Source organism: Camellia sinensis, chromosome 12, assembly GCF_055761805.1.
Source record: "Camellia sinensis isolate YWXY chromosome 12, ASM5576180v1, whole genome shotgun sequence".
NCBI lineage: Eukaryota > Viridiplantae > Streptophyta > Magnoliopsida > Ericales > Theaceae > Camellia > Camellia sinensis.
The window spans coordinates 152,715,579-152,736,849 of NC_138972.1; the positions used below are offsets into that span (position 1 = coordinate 152,715,579).

The 21,271-nt window shown below is 38.1% G+C and overlaps 1 protein-coding gene across 1 annotated transcript; it reads left to right on the plus strand.

The window, feature by feature from the left end:
* The first annotated feature begins 7,227 nt into the window (after positions 1-7,227).
* On the plus strand, positions 7,228-13,948 carry LOC145803983 (uncharacterized). The gene is made up of 3 exons (XM_082897387.1): positions 7,228-8,495; positions 10,971-11,082; positions 13,709-13,948. Exons 1-3 carry the CDS (start codon positions 7,228-7,230, stop codon positions 13,946-13,948), a joined length of 1,620 nt encoding a protein of 539 aa, XP_082753513.1.
* The last annotated feature ends 7,323 nt before the right edge of the window (positions 13,949-21,271 follow it).

Below are 21,271 nucleotides of genomic sequence, written 5' to 3' on the forward strand. Positions count from 1 at the left end.
TATGTTATGAATACCAATTATGAATGAATACTTCACGTATGTTAAACGTATACCAGTTATGAATGAATCTTTGCTGCTGTTATCTTCGCTCTCTTAAGGTATTTTGGGTTTAGTTAAAAATACCTACCAAAGTAAATGTATACTTCACGTAAAATAATGACATAGATATTATTGACATAAATATAATGACATAAATATTTAAAAATTCACATAATTAAATATTATTTATGACCAAACACACATAATTTTTATTTTGAAAATATCTCAATATTATTTGTCATTATTTATTTCATATATTTTATTTATGTCATTATTTTAGTTTTTGACATACTGCTTTATTTATGTGAATTTTTAAATATTACACCAAACAGTCCCATTATTTTATTTATGTGAATTTTAAAATATTCAAAAATTTATATCCAAAAAAATAATAATAATTTGTCTGAATTTTTTTTTTTAAAAAAAAAAAGAACAAAAAATGCAAGAAAATGCTTATTGTTTAGTTAAATGAAACAAAATAAATAATTTAATATTCAAAATGTTGCTGTTGTCTGATATGGTCAGATATGGTCTATTGCTTAGGAGAGTTTGTTCTAATATGGAAAGCCACGTGAAGGCAACTAAGAGAGCGAAGATAACAGCAGCAAAGATTCATTTGCTATGCAAAGATTAAGATTCATTCCTAATTGGTATACGTTTAACATACGTGAAGTATTCATTCATAATTGGTATTCATAACATACGTTTCAGTGTTCTTCTTCTTCAACACAGAAGAAGCTATGGGAGAGCTTAATCAATGCGGAGATTTCTTTGATTCCCGTATCAAAACTGAAATCACTTTAATTCTTCGTATCAAAATGGTTCAAAATAAGGGATATTTTCAAAACACACACACACACACACACACACACACACTCTCTCTCTCTCTCTCTCTCTCTCTCTCTCTCTCTCTCTAATTCTATATATACACACACCTCTCCTTCATTCTTTGTCCTCCTCCCCAACCTCTTCCTCTCCCTCAAAAAAAAAAAAAAAAAACAAAAAACCAACCTCAATTTACAAGATGTCAGAATTCCAACAAGGCTTGGCCCAACTCCAACTACCCACCATCAGAATCAAACCCTCCACCAACGAAACTCCCACAATTCAGACACCGAAGAGTGGCAGCAATAGCGACTGCGCCGATGATGAATGCCGCACCCCGACATCTCCAGAGCACAAGATTCCAGTGATACTAAGGCCTCGTTTGGGAACAGGCTAATTTAGTAACTTTTTGGCTATTTGGCTAAAATATGAGTTAAAAAAAACTAGTATGTTTGGAATGACTTTTTGACTTTTTACGAAAAGATGTGCAAAAAGTAGAGAGAAAGGAGAATCTTTGACTTTTTGGTATGGGTTGTTGGCTTTTTGGCTAATTTAGTAACTTTTTGGTTTTTTGGCTAAAAATGAGGGTTCCCAAACGAGGCCTAAGCTACCCTCCGGTCCCAAAGAAGCCGAGGCGGATTGAACACTTCAATTCTGGGTTTGTGTTTGTGATGAAGAGAAGACTATGGTGACTTTTTGACTAGTGGTGATAATATCACTAGTTCAACACCACCACTACTATTACTACTACTAAATTATTTATTTTTTCTAAGTTACTAAATTCTGATTGTCAGTTATTGAGGGTACCCAAGAAATTAAGATGGCTCATTCTACTAGTTATTATAGAATTAGAAAATTGTTATAGAGATTTCTATGGAGTGTGGTTCTTTATGGCAGTTTGTCACTAAGAAGAAGTAATGGGGTTGAAGCTAATTATTGGGATTCTTATGTAGTTAACTGGGGAAATTTGCGATCTCCACGGAAGTCCATGTCACGCCCCAAACTTGCCCCTAAAATTTCGGGCATGACTTACTCAGAAACAGACACTTACCCTGCTATATATAATATCCGGGGCCTTAACGGAAGCGTTAATCTAATAGAATAACATGCAGACACATCCATTGAGCCACTATAAATATGCCAGGATCACGATTCACAAATAAACGTATAGGGAACATACATCTGAAATAAGGTACATACATACGTATACGTTTACAAGTTCAGCCCAGAAATTGGGCACATACAAAACATTAGATACAATCAACTTTGGCCAACAAAATATTAGTACAAAATGACAAGGTCTAGCAAAACTGCACTAGCATGCAAAGGGCTGCTCCAAGTGCCTGGTTGTCCTTAGGTTGACAAAAGATAGATGATATCGATGCTAGGACTGACCTTCAAGTTGATTACCTACAGAATCAGACAAAATTACAGAGTGAGACAAGCTCAGTGAATAACAGTACGTAAACAGTTTAATATTCAATTTAAATCATAATATGGAACAGTGCATACACAAAAATGGATTCCAAGTAGTTAGTCTGATGCTGTTTTATTTTCCAGAATGGCCTTGGGCCTAGTCATAACAGAATGGCCTACTAGCCCAGAAATACAGAACAGCCTTTCGGCCCAGAAATATACTGAACAGCCTTTCGGCCCACACATGTACAAAAATGTACATAATCCTTTTAACATTACATTTCCATCGAGTTCCAATCAACACATATGTTAATGTCGTAACTGTCGGAAAATAGAACCTTAATCGCAGATATTAATAGTAAATAAATGTACATTCGGTGTACTGTTACTCAAAGTATTGTTGCGGAGCGGTGGTTCCTCCTGTGGTGTGTCCTACACATAGATAACACATTAGTTTCTTTCTCCTTTTAAACCATTTCTTGCATTATTACATTTCAATTACATGTACAATCATCAAAAAGTATCAAACACAAATTCCAAAAAGAGCTAAGGGTTAAGCACGTAAAACGGAGCGAACGGGATTTTTGACCTGGGTCGCACGTGCGGCCACCCCCTCCGCACGTGCGGACATGGACCACACGTGCGGTCCCTCTCCACCGCTCGAGCAGCCAAAAACAGTATGCTCTCCCATATTTTTTCCTCTTCTCTGCACGTGCGGCCACGACCTCTGCACGTGTGGCCACGACCTCCGCACGTGCGACCACGACCTCCGCACGTGCGGTCTGGCCCCTATTTGGCAGTCCGAAAATCATACAAAACCCCATGTTTGGTGATCAACAACAAGGCCCAAATTAGATGCTTTAAATGCTAAAATATGGTGCAAAGATCATGTAATTAAGGGTACAAACACACCACCATTTGAATCATGGAAGATCAATTAATCATCACCACAACCTATGTCTCTTACATACACATATATACATATATAGCTATATATATACACATATGGGTTCCAACATGGTAATTCAAGAAACAAAATTAAGTTGACACAAGCAAGTAGTAGAATCATCTTACCAATAAATCAATACATCCAAAACCCTCATTACAACTCTAGGGTACACCATAACAAGCAATTCCTTCTCCAAATTAAAAAGAAAGGGTTGAATTTGGGAAACTTAGACTTACCTTGAACTTCACTAGCTAGATCTCCTTTCAATCTCACAAGACTCTACCTTCTTTGATGAGCTACTCATCCCAATCCTTCTCTCAACTAAGTTCTTCCTCCAGGAGATATTTCAATAAGCTTCTAAGTCAAAATGATCCAAGAACTTTGATATATAGAGATATTTCTATAAGGGTGAATAAGACAAAAATTCAATCGTTTAAGCATCCTAAATTGAAATTCCACAGAAAATCCCATTATAGCTTAAAAATCATGCAGATTTCAAATGTCAAATCAATTTCAGAAAATTAAGTCTCTAAGGCTTCCAATTCCGGATTCAAACAGTTTAAGTGCGACAGATAATTTTCTTATTCAACAGATAGGAATCCATATTTCCAAGTTTCTTTTAATTCAATGTAGTTTCACATAGAATTTCATAATAAGCATTCAAAAACACAGAATAGAGGACTGAAAAGATACCAGAATCATGTACGAGGGTCGGGTTATTACACTCTCCCCCCCCCATTAAATAAGTTTGGTCCTCCAAACTTGTTTTACCTTAGGACGGAAATAGATGCGGATATTGGTGTTGCATTTCATCTTCCTTTTCCCAAGTTGCCTCGGTTCCGTAGTGCTCTTGCCATTCCACTTTTACCATTAGAATTTCTCGGTTCCGTAACTATTTTACTTGATGGTCCAGAATTCGAATTGGTTTTTCCTCATACGTTAACTTGTCAGTCAACACAATTTGGTGATAATCAATAACATTTGACGGATCTGGAAGGTATCCTCGAAGCATAGAAACATGGAACACGTTATGAATCTGACTCATATGTGGTGGAAGGGCAACTCGGTAGGCTACTGGACCCACTTTTTCTAAGATCTGAAAGGGACCAACATATCGGGGTGTTAGCTTACCCCTTTTTTTGAATCTTGGGTGTCCTTTGATTGGGGTAACTTTCACAAAAACATGACTATCCACGTCAAACTCCAAATTCCTTTGCCGGCTATCTGCATAACTCTTCTGTCTACTTTGGGCAGTTTTCAATCTTTCTCGAATAATTCTAACTTTTTCAGTTGTCAAATGGACAATCTCTGGCCCTAACAATGGCCTATCTCCAACCTCAGCCCAACACACGGGAGAACGACACGGTCTTCCATACAGAGCTTCATAGGGTGCCATGTCAATACTCGAATGGTAACTGTTATTATATGCAAACTCGACCAATGGCAGATGAGTTTCCCAACTTTCCTGAAAATCCAGAACACACATTCGAAGCATATCCTCTAGCGTCTGAATCGTCCTCTTGGATTGTCCATCTGTTTGAGGGTGGAAGGCTGTGCTAAACTTTAATTCTGTATCTATTGCATCCTGTAGACTTTGCCAGAACCTTGAAACAAACTTTGGATCTCTATCTGACACAATTGAGACCGAAACACCGTGAAGCCTTACAATTTCATTCACATAGATCACAACAAGTTTATCTGCATTATATTGGGTCTTCACAGGCAAAAAGTAGGCAGACTTAGTCAATCGGTCGACAATGACCCATATAGAATTCATACCTCGTGGTATCTGTGGTAAGCCTACAACAAAATCCATGGTCAGATGTTCCCATTTCCACTCCGAGATTGGAAGGGGTTGTAATAATCCTGCGGGTTTCTGATGCTCTGCTTTTACCTGCTGACATTGCAAACACTTAGAAACAAACTCTGCGATTTCTTTTTTCATACTTGGCCACCAAAAATTTTACTTCAAATCCCGGTACATTTTAGTACTTCCTGGATGCATTGAAACTCTTGAGGCATGTGCTTCTTCCATCAATTTTCGTTTAAGTTCTAACACATTAGGGACGCATACTCGGTTTTGAAATTTAAGCACAGAATCTGTTAAAGTGAACCCCAGTTTCGGTTTTGTCTCCATTTCATCACGTATCTTCTTTAGAGCTCCATCTTCCATTTGGCGTAATTTAATCTCTTCAAGTACTGTCGGTTAGGCCATCATTGTTGCCACTGTTGCTTCTTGACCATGTATCATCAAGTCGACTCCCATCTTATTCAGCTCACTTACCAACTCCTTTTTTTCTGTCAATAGATTTGCCAAATTTCCCACATTTTTCCAACTAAGTGCGTCTGTCACTGTGTTGGCTTTACTAGGATGATAGTGGATTTGCAAATCATAATCCTTAATAAGCCCCAACCACCGCCGCTGGCGCATATTTAACTCTTTTTGGGTAAAAAGGTATTTAAGACTTTTATGGTCGGTACAAATGTCGCAAGTAGTCCCATACAGATAATGCCGCCAAATCTTTAAAGCAAAAACTACTGCGGCCAGCTCAAGGTCATGCGTGGGATAATTCTTCTCATGAGGTTTAAGCTGTCGAGAGGCATAAGCGATAACTCTTCCGTTTTGCATAAGCACACAACCAAGTCCCTTATGTGAAGCATCACTGTAAATCACAAATCCCTCAGTACCAGATGGTAGTGCAAGGACCGGAGCTGTAGTTAACTTCATTTTTAATTCTTGGAAAGCAGATTCCCGCGGTTCTGACCATTCAAATGCAACTCCCTTTTTAGTCAACCGTGTGAGTGGTACAGCAATTTTGGAAAAATCTTGAACAAATCTCCTGTAATATCCGGCTAACCCCATAAAACTACGCACTTCAGTCACATTAGTCGGAGTCGGCCAGTTCACAATCGCCTCAATTTTGTTTGGATCAACAGAGACTCCTTCCTTAGTTATAATATGCCCCAAAAATGCCACTTCACGTAGCCAGAATTCACACTTCTTTAGCTTTACGTACAACTGAACGAAGATGATTCTCGTGAGCTTCTGCATTCTCTGAGTAAATGAGGATATCGTCAATAAAGACCGCTACAAACTCATCTAGATAAGGTTTGAAGACACGGTTCATCAGATCCATAAATGCTGTTGGTGCGTTAGTAACTCAAAAGGGCATAACTAGAAATTCATAATGACCGTATCGGGTTCGGAAAGCTATCTTCTCAACATCATCAGCTTTAACTTTCAATTGGTGGTATCCGGACCGTAAATCAATTTTGGAAAAGACCTGTACCCCTTGTAATTGATCAAATAAATCGTCGATCCGCGGTAATGGGTACTTATTCTTGATTGTTACTTTATTAAGCTCCCGATAGTCTATGCATAATCGGAGTGTTCCGTCTTTCTTTTTCACAAACAGGACTGGTGCACCCCACGGAGAAACACTCGGGCGGATAAACCCCTTATCCAGTAGGTCTTGCAACTGAATCTTCAATTCCCTCATTTCAGCTAGTGCCATTCGATACGGGGCTTTAGAAATGGGTTGGATTCCCGGTAGCACTTCAATCGTGAACTCGATTTCACGGTCCACTAATTCTCCTGGCAATTCTTTCGAAAAGATGTCCGGAAAGTCACAGATAACTGGGATCGCATCAGTATTCTCATTCATTATTGGCCCTTCCAAAACACTACATAAGTTAAATGTTTTCTGCTAACGCTAATGATGATGATCAATGTCTATTGTAGTCTTTTGTGTATGTTGTAATTGGTTGTTTTGTAGACTATGGTGAGAACAAGGACCGAAGACCAGGAAGATGCTACCTCAGCACGGTTGGACAGGATGGAAAGAATGATTATGGAAATGGCAAAAACTCTACGACGACGACAACAACAACAACAACAACAGCCACAGCCGCCACTACCACCACCAGTACCCCCACCTGTAGTGCAAGATATTCACGCTGAGGACCGTACTATTACACTTACAAAGGAGTTTAAAAAGATGAAACCACCATCGTTTAAACGAGGAATTAAACCAATGAAGGCTGAGGCATGGGTGTTAGGGATAGAAAAATTGTTCAAAGTTTTCCTTTGTACTGAAGTTCAAAAGGTGCAACTTGCTGCTTTCACTCTTGAAGATGAAGCACGGAGGTGGTGGATGCTTACAAGAACAATGCACCAGGGGTTGACATGGGACAGGTTCTTGGCGCTGTTTTATGATAAATATTTTCCCCAGAGTATACGAGATAAGAAGGTGACCGAATTCGAAACATTGAGACAAGGAAACAAAACTGTTGCCGAATATGAAGCTCAATTCGCAGAGCTAGCCCGGTTTGCACCTCACATGGTAGATACGGAATATAAGAAGGCGTGGAAATTCGAAGGAGGATTGCGGGGTACTATTCTGGACCGAGTTAATGTGTTGAAGTTTCCTACCTACGTTGATGTGTTAGAAAGGGCTGTTATAACTGAAGGGAATATTGCTACTCAGACTCGGATTTCTGAATGGAAAGGAAAGAGGCAGAACAACCAATGGTTCAAGGGGTCAACTACTCCACCAAACAAGAAGCAAAATTCAGGGACCTCCAGCACCACTACTTCTCCTCAAAATTCAGCTCCTGTGTGTCCAGAATGTGGATGGAGGCATCGTGGGATTTGTCACCGATTGTCTGGAGCGTGCTTTCGATGTGGTAAAATGGGTCATTTGATAAAAGACTGTCCACAAAAGAACCAACAAAGTGGTAATAAGGCCGCCACAAGTTTAGCAGGGTCTACACCGGCTTCTAATGCTAAGTCAGCTGCTAAGCCTGCTAACAATAAGGACACTACGAGGCAAGGCAGGGTATTTGCGTTGGTTCCGGGAGATGTACAGAATGCAACAACAGTGGTGTCAGGCACATTTATGGTTCATGGTCATTCTGCTTACGTCTTATTTGATTCTGGCTCTACCTGTTCCTTTGTGTCAAAATTATTTGCGAAAAAATTTGATAAACCTGGAGAAGAATTGACTTATGTGTTGTGCGTATCTTCACCTATGGGAAATTCCATGATCTGTACTTCTGTCTATTCTGCTTGTGAACTTCTCATTGGGGATATCCGTGTATATGCTAATCTATTACCACTTGATATGACTTCTTTTGATATTATTCTGGGAATGGATTGGTTGGGTGAATATAGTGCCACTATAGACTGTTTGACAAAGCAAATCAAATTCCACCCTCTGGGGCAATCAGAATCTACTTTTCAAGGGCAGGGAGTAACTTCTCCACCGTATGTGATTTCTGCAGCAAGGGCTTGTAAATTAATTCAGAAATCACTCTTCCTTTACTACATGATGCCTACATCTTTCTAGACATCCTAAAGCTCAATGGATCCGTGTGTGAGATAGCAACTCGTGCTCTGATACCACTTGTCACGTCCCAAACTTGCCCCTAAAATTTCGGGCATGACCTACTAAGAAACAGACACTTACCCTGCTATATATAATATCCGGGGCCTTAACGGAAGCGTTAATATAATAGAATAACATGCAGACACATCCATTGAGCCACTACAAATATGCCAGGATCACGACTCACAAATAGACGTATAGGGAACATACATCTAAAATAAGGTACATACATACGTATACGTTTACAAGTTCAGCCCAGAAATTGGGCACGTACAAAACATTAAATACAATCAACTTTGGCCAACAAAATATTTGTACAAAATGACAAGGTATAGCAAAACTGCACTAGCATGCAAAGGGCTTCTCCAAGTGCCTGGTTGTCCTTAGGTTGACAAAAGATAGATGGTATCGATGCTAGGACTGACCTTCAAGTTGATTACCTACAGAATCAGACAAAATTACAGAGTGAGACAAGCTTAGTGAATAACAGTACGTAAACAATTTAATATTCAATTTAAATCGTAATATGCAACAGTGCATACACAAAAATGGATTCCAAGTAGTTAGTCTAATGTTGTTTTATTTTCCAGAACGGCCTTGGGCCTAGTCATAACAGAATGGCCTACTGGCCCAGAAATACAGAACAGCCTTTCGGCCCAAAATTATACAGAACAGCCTTTCGGCCCAGAAATATACTGAACAGCCTTTCGGCCCAGAAATATACTGAACAGCCTTTCGGCCCACACATGTACGGAAATGTACATAATCCTTTTAACATTACATTTCCATTGAGTTCCAATCAACACATATGTTAATGTCGTAACTGTCGGAAAATAGAACCTTAATCGCAGATATTAATAGTAAATAAATGTACATTCGGTGTACTGTTACTCACAGTATTGTTGCGGAGCGGTGGTTCCTCTTGTGGTGTGTCCTACACACATAGATAACACATTAGTTTCTTTCTCCTTTTAAACCATTTCTTTCATTATTACATTTCAATTACATGTACAATCATCAAAAAGTATCAAACACAAATTCTGAAAAGAGCTAAGGGTTAAGCATGTAAAACGGAGCGAACGGGATTTCTGACCTGGGCCGCACGTGCGGCCAACCCCTCCGCACGTGCGGACATGGACCGCACGTGCGGTCCCTCTCCACCGCTCGAGCGGCCAAAAACAGTATGCTCTCCCATTTTTTTTCCTCTTCTCCGCACGTGCGGCCACGACCTCCGCACGTGCGGTCTGGCCCCTATTTGGCAGTCCGAAAATCATACAAAACCCCATGTTTGGTGATCAACAACAAGGCCCAAATTAGATGCTTTAAATGCTAAAATATGGTGCAAAGATCATGTAATTAAGGGTACAAACACACCACCATTTGAATCATGGAAGTTCAATTAATCATCACCACAACCTATGTCTCTTACATACACATATATACATATATAGCTATATATATACACATATGGGTTCCAACATGGTAATTCAAGAAACAAAATTAAGTTGACACAAGCAAGTAGTAGAATCATCTTACCAATAAATCAATACATCCAAAACCCTCATTACAACTCTAGGGTACACCATAACAAGCAATTCCTTCTCCAAATTAAAAAGAAAGGGTTGAATTTGGGAAACTTAGACTTACCTTGAACTTCACTAGCTAGATCTCCCTTCAATCTCACAAGCCTCTACCTTCTTTGATGAGCTACTCCTCACAACCCTTCTCCCAACTAAGTTCTTCCTCCAGGAGATATTTCAATAAGCTTCTAAGTCAAAATGATCCAAGAACTTTGATATATGGAGATATTTCTATAAGGGTGAATAAGACAAAAATTCAATCGTTTAAGCATCCCAAATTGAAATTCCACAGAAAATCCCATTATAGCTTAAAAATCATGCAAATTTCAAATGTCAAATCAATTTTAGAAAATTAAGTCTCTAAGGCTTCCAATTCCGGATTCAAACAGTTTAAGTGCGACAGATAATTTTCTTATTCAACAGATAGGAATCCATATTTCCAAGTTTCATTTAATTCAATGTAGTTTCACATAGAATTTCACAATAAGGATTCAAAAACACAGAATAGGGGACTGAAAAGATACCAGAATCATGTACGAGGGTCGGGTTATTACAGTCCATTTCTCAAGGTCTTTCTTTTTCGTCTTGATTTCCTGCTTATTTGTGGCTAATGGGGAAATGAGCCAGTTTTGGGAGGATGTTTGGAAAAGAGAAATCTCATTTGATCTTTTGTTTCCTTGTTTGAATCGTCTCTCTTGCTCTCATTACTCTTCTATTACTCCTTATGGCTTCTTTTTATTTAGCTATGAATTCTTGAAATTTTAATTTATTTAGAAACCTTAACAATTGGAAAGCTATTGAATTATCTTCTTTATTGTCTATTCTTGAGGATGTTCCTTTGACGCCCAATGTTATTGATAAAAGATTGTTGGCTATTATTTCTTTTGTAGGATTATTAACAATCCTAATGTATCACTTTTTGTTTTTCAAAAGATGATTTGGAATGCAATTGTGCCTCTTAAAAGTAAAAGATTTGTATGGTTTATGGCTCATAAGAAACTCAATATTAATGTTACATTTCAAAAAAGGGGATATCATTGTCATTTACTTCCATAGTGGTGTATTATGGGTAGGAGAGAGGATGAGAGCATAGGTAATTTGTTTTAGCATTGTCCTATCAAGGCTGGCCCTGAGATTTAGGGGGGCCTAAGGCGAATTTTGGAAATGGAGGCCCCTCTTACATTGAAAAAAAAAAGAAGAAGTCATGGATAAAATGATAGGTTACAACTTTTTTATTTGTTTGTAATCACAAAAAAATTTACTTGCACATATAATCATTAAAATTATAAACAAAACAATTTAATGAAACAAAATTAGAGCAAAAAAATTAGGAAAAAATTATTCAATTAAAATTGATAAAGACCTAGGTAAAAAAATTCGGGCAAAATTATTTATTCCACTAAAATCTAATAGATAAAGAAGGTTAAAAAATAAAAATAAAAATTAGGGCCCATATATTGTATGTATTGTTCTTCTTGGGCCCAAACACTTTTTTTTTAATATATATTTTCATTTTAATAAATATGAGCCAAACTACACTTATAAATAAATATGGGCTAAACCATACATGGACGAAATAAAATATTTTGGCCCTGAGATTTAAGGGGCCTAAGGCGAATTTCGGAAATGAAGGCTCCTCTTATATTGAAAAAAAAAAATCATGGATAAAACAATAAGTTACAACTTTTTTATTTGTTTGTAGTCATAAAAAAATTTACTCACACATATAATCATTAAAATTGTAAACAAAACAATTTAATGAAACAAAATAAGAGCAAAAAAATTATGAAAAAATTATTCAATTAAAACTAATAAAGACCTAGTTAAAAAAATTCGGGCAAAATTATTTATTCCACTAAAATCTAATAGATAAAGAAGGTAAAAAAAAAAAAATATGGCCCATATATTGTATGTATTGTTCTTCTTGGGCCCAACACTTTTTTTTAATATATATTTTTATTTTAATAAATATGGGCCAAACTACATTTATAAATAAATATGGGCTAAACCATACATGAGCCCAATAAAATATTTTGGAACCCTTTAAATTGATCCTAAAACCAAAAAAATAAAATAAAATTTGGGCCTAGAACATTTTACTAAATTTGGGGGCCCTATTTTTGGGGGCCCTAGGGCCGGCCCTGTGTCCTATGGCTATGGCTATGTTTATATAGCATAGGCTACTGTAGCTAGTGGATATTGATTGGATAGCACCATATACTTGTAATCAAATGATTTTGATTGATTATAGAGGTTTTGGTTTGAGGAAGAAAGCACAAGCACTTTGGGATGTGGGTTTTTTTTTTTTTTTTTTTTTTTTTTGAGGGAGGGGGAGGGGTGCGTATGTAATTTGGTCGGAAAGAAATGTTAGGAATTTTTAGGATAAATCTAAAGGTTTAGAAGAACTATGGGATAAATTTTTTTAGTGTCTTCTTTTTGGGCTTCAATATCATCTCCTTTTACAGGGATCCATTTGTTTTTTATTTATAGAGATTGGCAAACCGTGTGTGATATGTTATTTTTTATTTTTGTTTTCTGTGGATTTCTTGTCCTTCGTTATATTCTTTTTTTACTTATTCTATCCTTGAATAAAATTTTAGTGTCATTATCAAAATCATAGAATGAGAAATGTACATTTTGATATTACTTGTAATTAACTTTACTTTTACAAGTTATACTATAAAAAAAATATATTGCTTAGAACACCTTATCATTACTACTACAAGGCCTTTTGAAGTTTTTTTTTTTTTTTTTTTTTTTTTTTTTTTTTTTTTTTTCTATCTCCTGCCAACCATTTGATACAATTGTTCTTCAATCTGGATGACACAAACACTTAATTGAATACAAAAATCTTAAACCTTTCAGATAGAGAATGTGTGTTGGGCCATTATGAATTTAATGGAAGCATCTATGTCTTGCTAACAATCAATACAAATTCTTTTGCTCATTTCATCAGAAAGGAAACCAATGAAACACAGAAACATTTTATGCTTAGTTTCATGTCCTTCAATCTTCAAACCATAACAAATTTGTTAACCAATTCCTTTATCACATGCTTTAAGGTCAGCAACAGGTTGCTTGATTGGTTCATGCTAACAGTGAATCTAAGAAACTTTCCAAGCTACATAATAAAACCATGAAATATTTCTAAATTATTCTCCAAAAAATCGAATGCAAATTATTTCATCGTTTATTATGTAGTTTGGAAAGTATCTTCTGGATGTATCACATGACAACTGAGAAAAACTTTATTTTCCAACTGGTAAATTGGAAGGGGGCTATGTAATTTGGAGGTCGAGATACAAACAAATCCATGTTGCTAGCTCTGTGTGGTTTGATATGAAAATTGATATTACTATTGTTACATTTCTTAATAATGAGAGACCAACTATTTAATTAACTCCGTTCACATCTTCAGAAATTTTGTTTGTCAACAAGATCAATGTCTCTTATGCAATAAGCTGTGATGATCTCTATATTCTGCATGGGTTTGAAGTATTAAAAACTTTCAGGGTTTAGTTGTATGTTCTGTTTATGATGTTGTTGATGAAATTTTTTGTCTATTAGATGAACCATGGAAGTATAGTTGTGTTGATGGGGGTTCTTGCGATAGTGTATTGGTGTGTGCCATTGTGCACACTGGTACTGCTGATATGGATCTTGTCAATATGGAGATAGACTTGTCAGTAGGTGATAATGGAATGGAATTCTCATTCCTTAAGCTTTTGTATGAAATGATCATTCCCTTATAATGGTGAATGATGATTTCATTTGCTATGCATTTCCTATCATTTTATTTAGTGAACCAAACGTTGCAATGAGTATTTTGATGGAATAATCAGTCCATTCCACTTAATTCTAATGAACCAATTAAAATAACAGTATAGAACCAATGGAGGTTAGTTATTACTCATATGTTTCCCTCGTCCAGAGGACTGATTGGCCATATATGACTCAAAGCATTCTTCACTTTTTGGTAAGAGATCTTAGCCAAAACTTTGGGGAATGGAAGGTATTTGGGTAAAAAATCTAGGGTTTTTCGGACCTAGGATGAGGGGAAGGAAGAGAGAACAGAAAAGTGGAGATAATGTTCTAGAAAATCACTTTTTAAGTTGTTGAATTCGCGCAGTCCGCTCGAACGTCTCTTTTCCCGCTCGATCATAGTAGCTTCCAACACAGATACTAAAACTTCAAACGGTTATAACTCTCCCATCCGGACTCCGTTTTAGGTCGTTCTTGTGTCCAAATCGAAGCCCTTTTGTTTGGTTGGTTTGTTTAAATTTCACGGACGAAATTTCTAATGGTGGGGAGGTTGTGATGACCAGGTGTGGCATTAATTTCGTTTCTCCTTAGTTTAATCCTGGGTGATCTTGCCGAGGTGTCGGGTTAGTTTAGAGTTTGTTAATTGTCTGGGTTTGTGGTGTCCGGGGGTACCTCTCTAATGAATTCCTATCCTTGTTTCTTCAGTGATTGATTCCCACTTGTTTCGGAGAGTGCAAGGTCAGGTCCGGATTGCCCGAGGGTCAAACTAGAAAATTATGGGCTGCTGGGTCAGGGCCGCACGTGCGGGGGATGAGGCCGTACATGCGAGGAGGGTTGGGTTCAGAGGGCTGCACACTGCCTAAAAGGCAAGTGCAGAGTGAAGGGCGAGAGAGGACCACCGCACGTACAGGGGTGAAAGCCGCACGTACGGGGGTGAAGGCTACACGTGCGGGGAAGACACGCCGCATGTGCGGGGAAGGTGCTCCGCACGTGCGGGAGGGGAGCGCTGCACGTGCGGCAATCTGAGTAGTCCGAGAGCTCTGTTTTTTTTTTTTTTTCCTTTTGGGGCTGAATGTATCTCATTTTTCTTACATCCCTCTCTCTCTAAAAACACTTTTACTCCCCCTTCTCTCTAAAAACCCTCATCACACACTAAAAATCTTTGATTCTTGCAATCCATTGGGTCTAGATCCATCATTTATCTCAAGCCTTGGAGATCTAAGCTAGAACATCCCATTGTGTGGTGAAGATCAAAAATTTCTCACCTTTGACTCTAGAGTTTTGATCTCACCTCTTCAACAAAGAACTTGAGGTAGGGTTTCCTTTGAGTTATATATATATTTGCGAGTTTTGATTGATTTTCTGAGCTCATCTTTGTCTATTTCGAAAAAATGGGTTTTATGGCTCAAAAAATTATTGGTTTTGTAGAAGGGATTTATCCTTGTTTCTTTTAAAGACTTTTCTTGAATTGTTGAGCCATATGGGTTGAGATTGAGGTATAAAGTGAGGGGTTGAAAAGAAAATGAGGAGATGTTAGGATTTATGAAAAAACCTAGAATTTGGGGATTTTCCCTACAAAAAATTGGGGGGGGGGGGGAAGATGAGGGCACATGTTTGATGATTACATGTGTGTATACATATATATAGTTTTTCTTTTTATATCTGTATATTGCTGTGTGCCATGGTAGGTAAAGAGAACGGGAAATGTTTTGTTTTATACAAATGTTTTGTATATACGTTGATGGAGAATTTATTAACATATGAAAATCATTGAGATTGGAAGTTGATATCAACATAATGCTATAGCTTTGAAATGATTAAAATGTTGAAAGTGTATGAGTTATGGTTACATTGTTATAAATGGGCAATGATGGTAACTTTTGGCTATTTGATGGAATAGCATGGAAAGGAGAAAACGAAGATTTTGAACCTTTATGGAAAATTTGTTGTAGTTATGATCAACGTAGAGAAACACAAAGTTGTATGGATAATTGTTGCATTGGCATTTCTAACCTTGCATGTCATGAAAAATTGGTTTGAGAAATGGAATTTTCATTGAGAATGAATCATTGTGATTGAAATTATGGAAATGTTATGGGGTAAATACGTTGGTAAGTCTGGTTAGGAGGTGTAGATGAATTTGATAAGTTGGCCTGAGTGTCCGGGGTGAAAGACCGAAAACATGCGCGGAGGAGGTACCACTTCCCTCTCGATTAGCAACCGGTAAAGTGGGGTTATTGGTAGTGCTCGTTGAGCCTACTTGCAGGCACCAACCTAGGGATTACCTGTTCGTATTTACCGCCCCTATTGTTTAAAATTGGAAGTTTTAAAATTTGTTGAGATTGCAAACTGTTGTTGAAACATGGTGATTTTCAAGAAGAGTATGAAATGAAATTTTTCTTTAAAATGGCATTGCATGGCATTTGCATTTGCATTTGCATTTAATATTGGAAATCTTGCATAAATGTATATACTTTGTTAAGGGTTCTCTACTGGGCTTTATGCTCACCCCTATGGGTTTTGGTGCAGAAAGGACGTGGTGAACCCGCCAAATTAGGGCGTGGGAATGTGTTTTGAGAGCACAAGGCTCTTTGTTGAGGTTGTAAATTTTTGTAAAGCCAAGGGCTAAACATGTATGGGTCCGAGGGACCATTTTGTGTAACCGGGCTATGCCTTGGAACTTGTAAGCCCTTGAGGGCCTTTATTCATTTTGGTTAAATGATTTTACATGCTATAGATTCATGTACTAGTTTTCAATGAATGTATAATTACATGTGAGATTACTTTTGTATAAACATTGGAGTTATGTAATGGAACATGTTGAACATATCTTTTCGGCGTCTCTTGTGAACCATGATTATTATTATTGTATTGAAATGGTTTATATTTTTGGGGCGTTACATGGGAATTTGATTCTATTTAATGCTTGGGCTGGTGCTGAATTTTCGAAAGATTGTGATTACATTTCATTGATAAAGTATGTGAGTTAGAAGTCGATGAACCTATTGTTTAGAAGTTTTGGCTTTGGTAACCGGTAGAGAATTACCATGTTGGTATTTAAATGAGGAGATCCTTGGAAAGGTAAGAAAATGTTTGATTTTGGAAGTTTGTTGTGTATAAAGAATATTGTTGAATTGTCTTCAAAAGACTAAGTTGGAAGTTGTTGATTTACATGTGGTAAATACATGAATGTTGACATTATTATGTTATCTCTTGGGATTGTATTATGATATTACATTGATAGAGATATGGAAATTGATCACAATGGAGAACTGTGTGGAGGAAATGGGAAATGGAATCATCTGAATGATTATACATTTTGCATTATCATTTTATCGAACCAACATTAAAATTGATTTTTAATCTTGCACTGGAAGGTTATGGTTTTAAAAGAGAAATTGTTTTGTGAAACAAGATCTATTGTTTTGTTTTGGGTAAGTACATTGGTAAGTCTGGATAAGGGGTGTAGTTGATATTGGTTAAGTTGGCCTAAGTGTCCATGGTGAAAAACCAAAAACGCGCGCGAAGGAGGTGCCACGTGCCTTCCAGTGAGAGACCGGTAAAGTGGGGGATTTGGTAGTGCTTGATATGCCTATTTGCAGACACCAGCCTAGGGATTACCTGAGTCGTATTTACCACCTCGAAGATATATTGAAATTGTTGGATTAATGTGTTTTCAAATTGATATTGTGTACAAGATTTTCAAAAGATGAGAAAAATATTTTGAGCATGACATGGCATAAGGATTCATCTCATAAGATTGTATAAAATGTATTTGATGTTTTGTTAGATGTCATTATGAATTTGTTTAATTATTTGATTCGATTGACAATGGGGTAATTGAATAAATTGAAAGGAATGTCTTGTAGCTATTGGCGTATGTTTATTTATTTAAGTTAACTTGTTATGGTTAATTAAATAAATTGAATTTAAGAGATTATGTAATAAAATCATATGATTTTTGACATAATATGATTTCACGTATATGTATACGTATCTTTATACCCGTATATCTTCTAATATTATAATATGTAACGCCCTCAAAAAAATAACATTTAACCCATCAATATAAACATGCATTTATATATATAAGATCCACATTCTTCAATTCATCAGAGTATTTCTTTACAAAAGTATTACGTGTTAACAACAAAAGCAAATGCCCTACGGGTTTACAGCTTTCCAAGTTAACATTTGGTTACAAAAAAAAAAGAGTACTAACTTAATTACACATTAAGCCCTTGGCTTGGATTTACATGTAATACATCAAAAAGAAATAAGACAACAAAAGGTCTGTCCGCCTCTAGTCTCCCAAGCTATGTCCTTGGAGGTGGCATGCTATCTGTACCTGAAAATGATGTTCCCATATAGGGTGAGCCACAGCCCAGCATAAATATACTAAACCAACTATGAACAATGACTAAAAGATTAGCAATTGATAGATGGTCAACACTGATACATCCACATATATCACATCACAATTTTATAACATACAAGTCTATGTCATTTTTCATTCTCCATCTTTATTTAATAGATAAGCATATTAGCTATGTCAACACATCAACAGATAAACATATTACACATCAACAAATAAGCATATTAGCTATATCCACACTTCACTAAACAAGCATATGAGCTGTATCTACACTTCTCAAAGATAAGCCTATGAGCTGTATCTTCACTTCTCTAGACAAGCATATGAGCTGTATCTACGGAGTTCATCCCCCATCTCCTCCCAACACTATCCGGTTTAGAGGTTCATCCCCCATCTTCCCCTAAACCGCGGAGTACATCCCCCATCTCCTCCTCTACACACAATGCATATAAACACAAAGGTTCTATACACAATCAATCAATACATAAAATTAATGTATTCTATCCACCATCATACCCTATGACGCATTCAATCGATTAGTTTTAGTTTGCCTAATCATCATGCATTGTCTACAATAATCAAGACTATCCTCCACCGATAGCCCAAAGCAGTTATTTCTAAACAGAAAATAATTGCACAAAAATGGATATTAAATCAACATTTCAATTAGGTGAGCGATAAATGATCCAACTACACCCTCTAATCCCTTCCCTTTCTAATTTCCGCATTCGCAATTCAATCCCTCATTTCCAACAATTAATTATACAAATTAATCAATCAATGTAATTAGGGCATTTTCCATAATTAACATTTCAACCCCTACGGTTCCTTTTTCATCAATGCTTCAACATTAATTTCATTCCTTCATGCCAAACACACATTTAGGTTTTATATAAATAAAAACCCCAACTTTTGTAAAATTATACAAAGGCCCAAACTCTTTCAAAATTACCCAACAACCCCTAACATATTGAAATGCAAAAATTTAAAGACAAAGCTCATAAAGAGGAGTAGGATATCCCTACCTCGAAGTTAGAGCTCGGATGGAGAAGAGACCAAAACCAAAGTGCTTCAAAGACCAAGATTTTCGGATCAAAACGACCCCCTCGACGATCAACACAACTTTTACAAAGGCCGAAGAGAAGGAGGACACTCTAACTAGATCAAACCCTAGAGAGAAGGGAGTTTCTAGAGAGAGGGGCTCTCAAAAATGGGTTTTAGAAAAAGTAGGAGAGAGAAAGAAAAGTAAAAAGTGATTTAAAATCACCCAGCGGATAACTCATATACGCACGACCCGCTCGAGCGTAGAATAGAGCGCTCGAGCGTAAAGCACAAATATCTGGTCCCGCTCGAGCTCATAGATGACTGCTCGAGCGTCAAGAAACAAAAGCAAAACACATCCGCTCGAGCGTGAAAAGCAAGTCCGCTCGAGCGCAGATTTTCATCTCCCAGAACTTTTCAGGAAAAGAACTACCCGCTCGAGCGCCAACAATCCCACTCGAGCTCAACCCGCTTGAGCGCAAGAAACCCGCTCGAGCGTAGAAAACACACTTGCAGAAGTTTTGCAGGGTCACAAAATACTGGAAGTGTGTAAACCCCGCTCGAGCGCAAAAAAACCCGCTCGAGCGCAAAAAGACCCGCTCGAGCGGACAACCGAAAACCAAACTCCGCTCGAGCGCAGAATGACCCGCTCGAGCGTAACACCAAAAACCTGGACAACTAGATTTGAGACTAAGGTTCAACCAACCTGCAATCCACCTGCCCAAAACATCCCAAAACTCACACTGGTGGAATTAAAGGATAGCAACAAGGTACACAACCACCAACCTCACGGAACCGAGTCCGGAATACAACAAAACAGTAGAGGGACAACCGGGATCGCTATATAATATGAGATTGTTTGGTGAGCTAGTGGTTACTAGTAGAGGGACACACACTGCACTAGCCCTGAATTACTCAAACACACTACACTCACTGTATTCTACTGCATACACACTGGCACCCAGTATTCGTCTGAATCTGTTAAATTTGCACACAATGCTATATCTGTTCTGAAACACCCAAACACGCTGACATATCACACGTATTTCACTGTAAGCACACCGACACCCGGTATTTGCCTGAATCTGTCAAACTTGCACACATGCTTCATCTGCTTTTTCAAAACTGCATTTTGAATGTTGTTTTGCAATTGTTACTTTCTATTTACAGGAGGGTTCCCATACCATCCGCGGGTATGGGAATACTGGCGCTTGGGAGTGGTACGGTGAGCTCCCTGATGCAGTCCGGCGCATCATGGATCGAGCGGGTTTCGGTGCCTTTTGCCGAGGACTCTCTAGGCTCTCCACTTGTAGGCCTCTCCTTGCCGCTCTGGCGGAGAGATGGTGGGACACCACCGATTCTTTTCATTTTTCCACTGCAGGGGACATGACGATGACCCCTTATGATTTCTCGATGCTCACCGGCATCGGGGTGGGGGGTGATCCGATCCCTTTCGACATTGACATGGATGAGTGGACCGCCGCTCAGGTCCATCTACTGGGGGAGGCGCCACCCCTAGCTCGCCCAGGTTTCATTCGATACTCCTGGTTCGAGGTCCAGTTTCAAGTCCAGCCCGTGTTGGAGGAGGAGGCGCAGATGACCCCGGAGGACGTGGAGAGGTATGCTCGCGGCTTCCTCATGTTCCTGTTCGGGACTACCATCTTCACCGACCGGGAAAAAACCGTGCCTCTCTGTCTTCTCAGCGCACTGGTGGACGTCCGGGACATTCTGCACTATGATTGGGGCGGCGCCGCTCTGTCCACTCTCTACGGGTACATGAGCTCGGCTTCTCGCGGCAGCGGCCAGCTACTCGGAGGCTACTGGCGGGCTTGGGAGGTACACTTCTTCTCCGCTTTTTCATTTCTGTCTCGTACTTTCTGTACTCTATACACTGCAC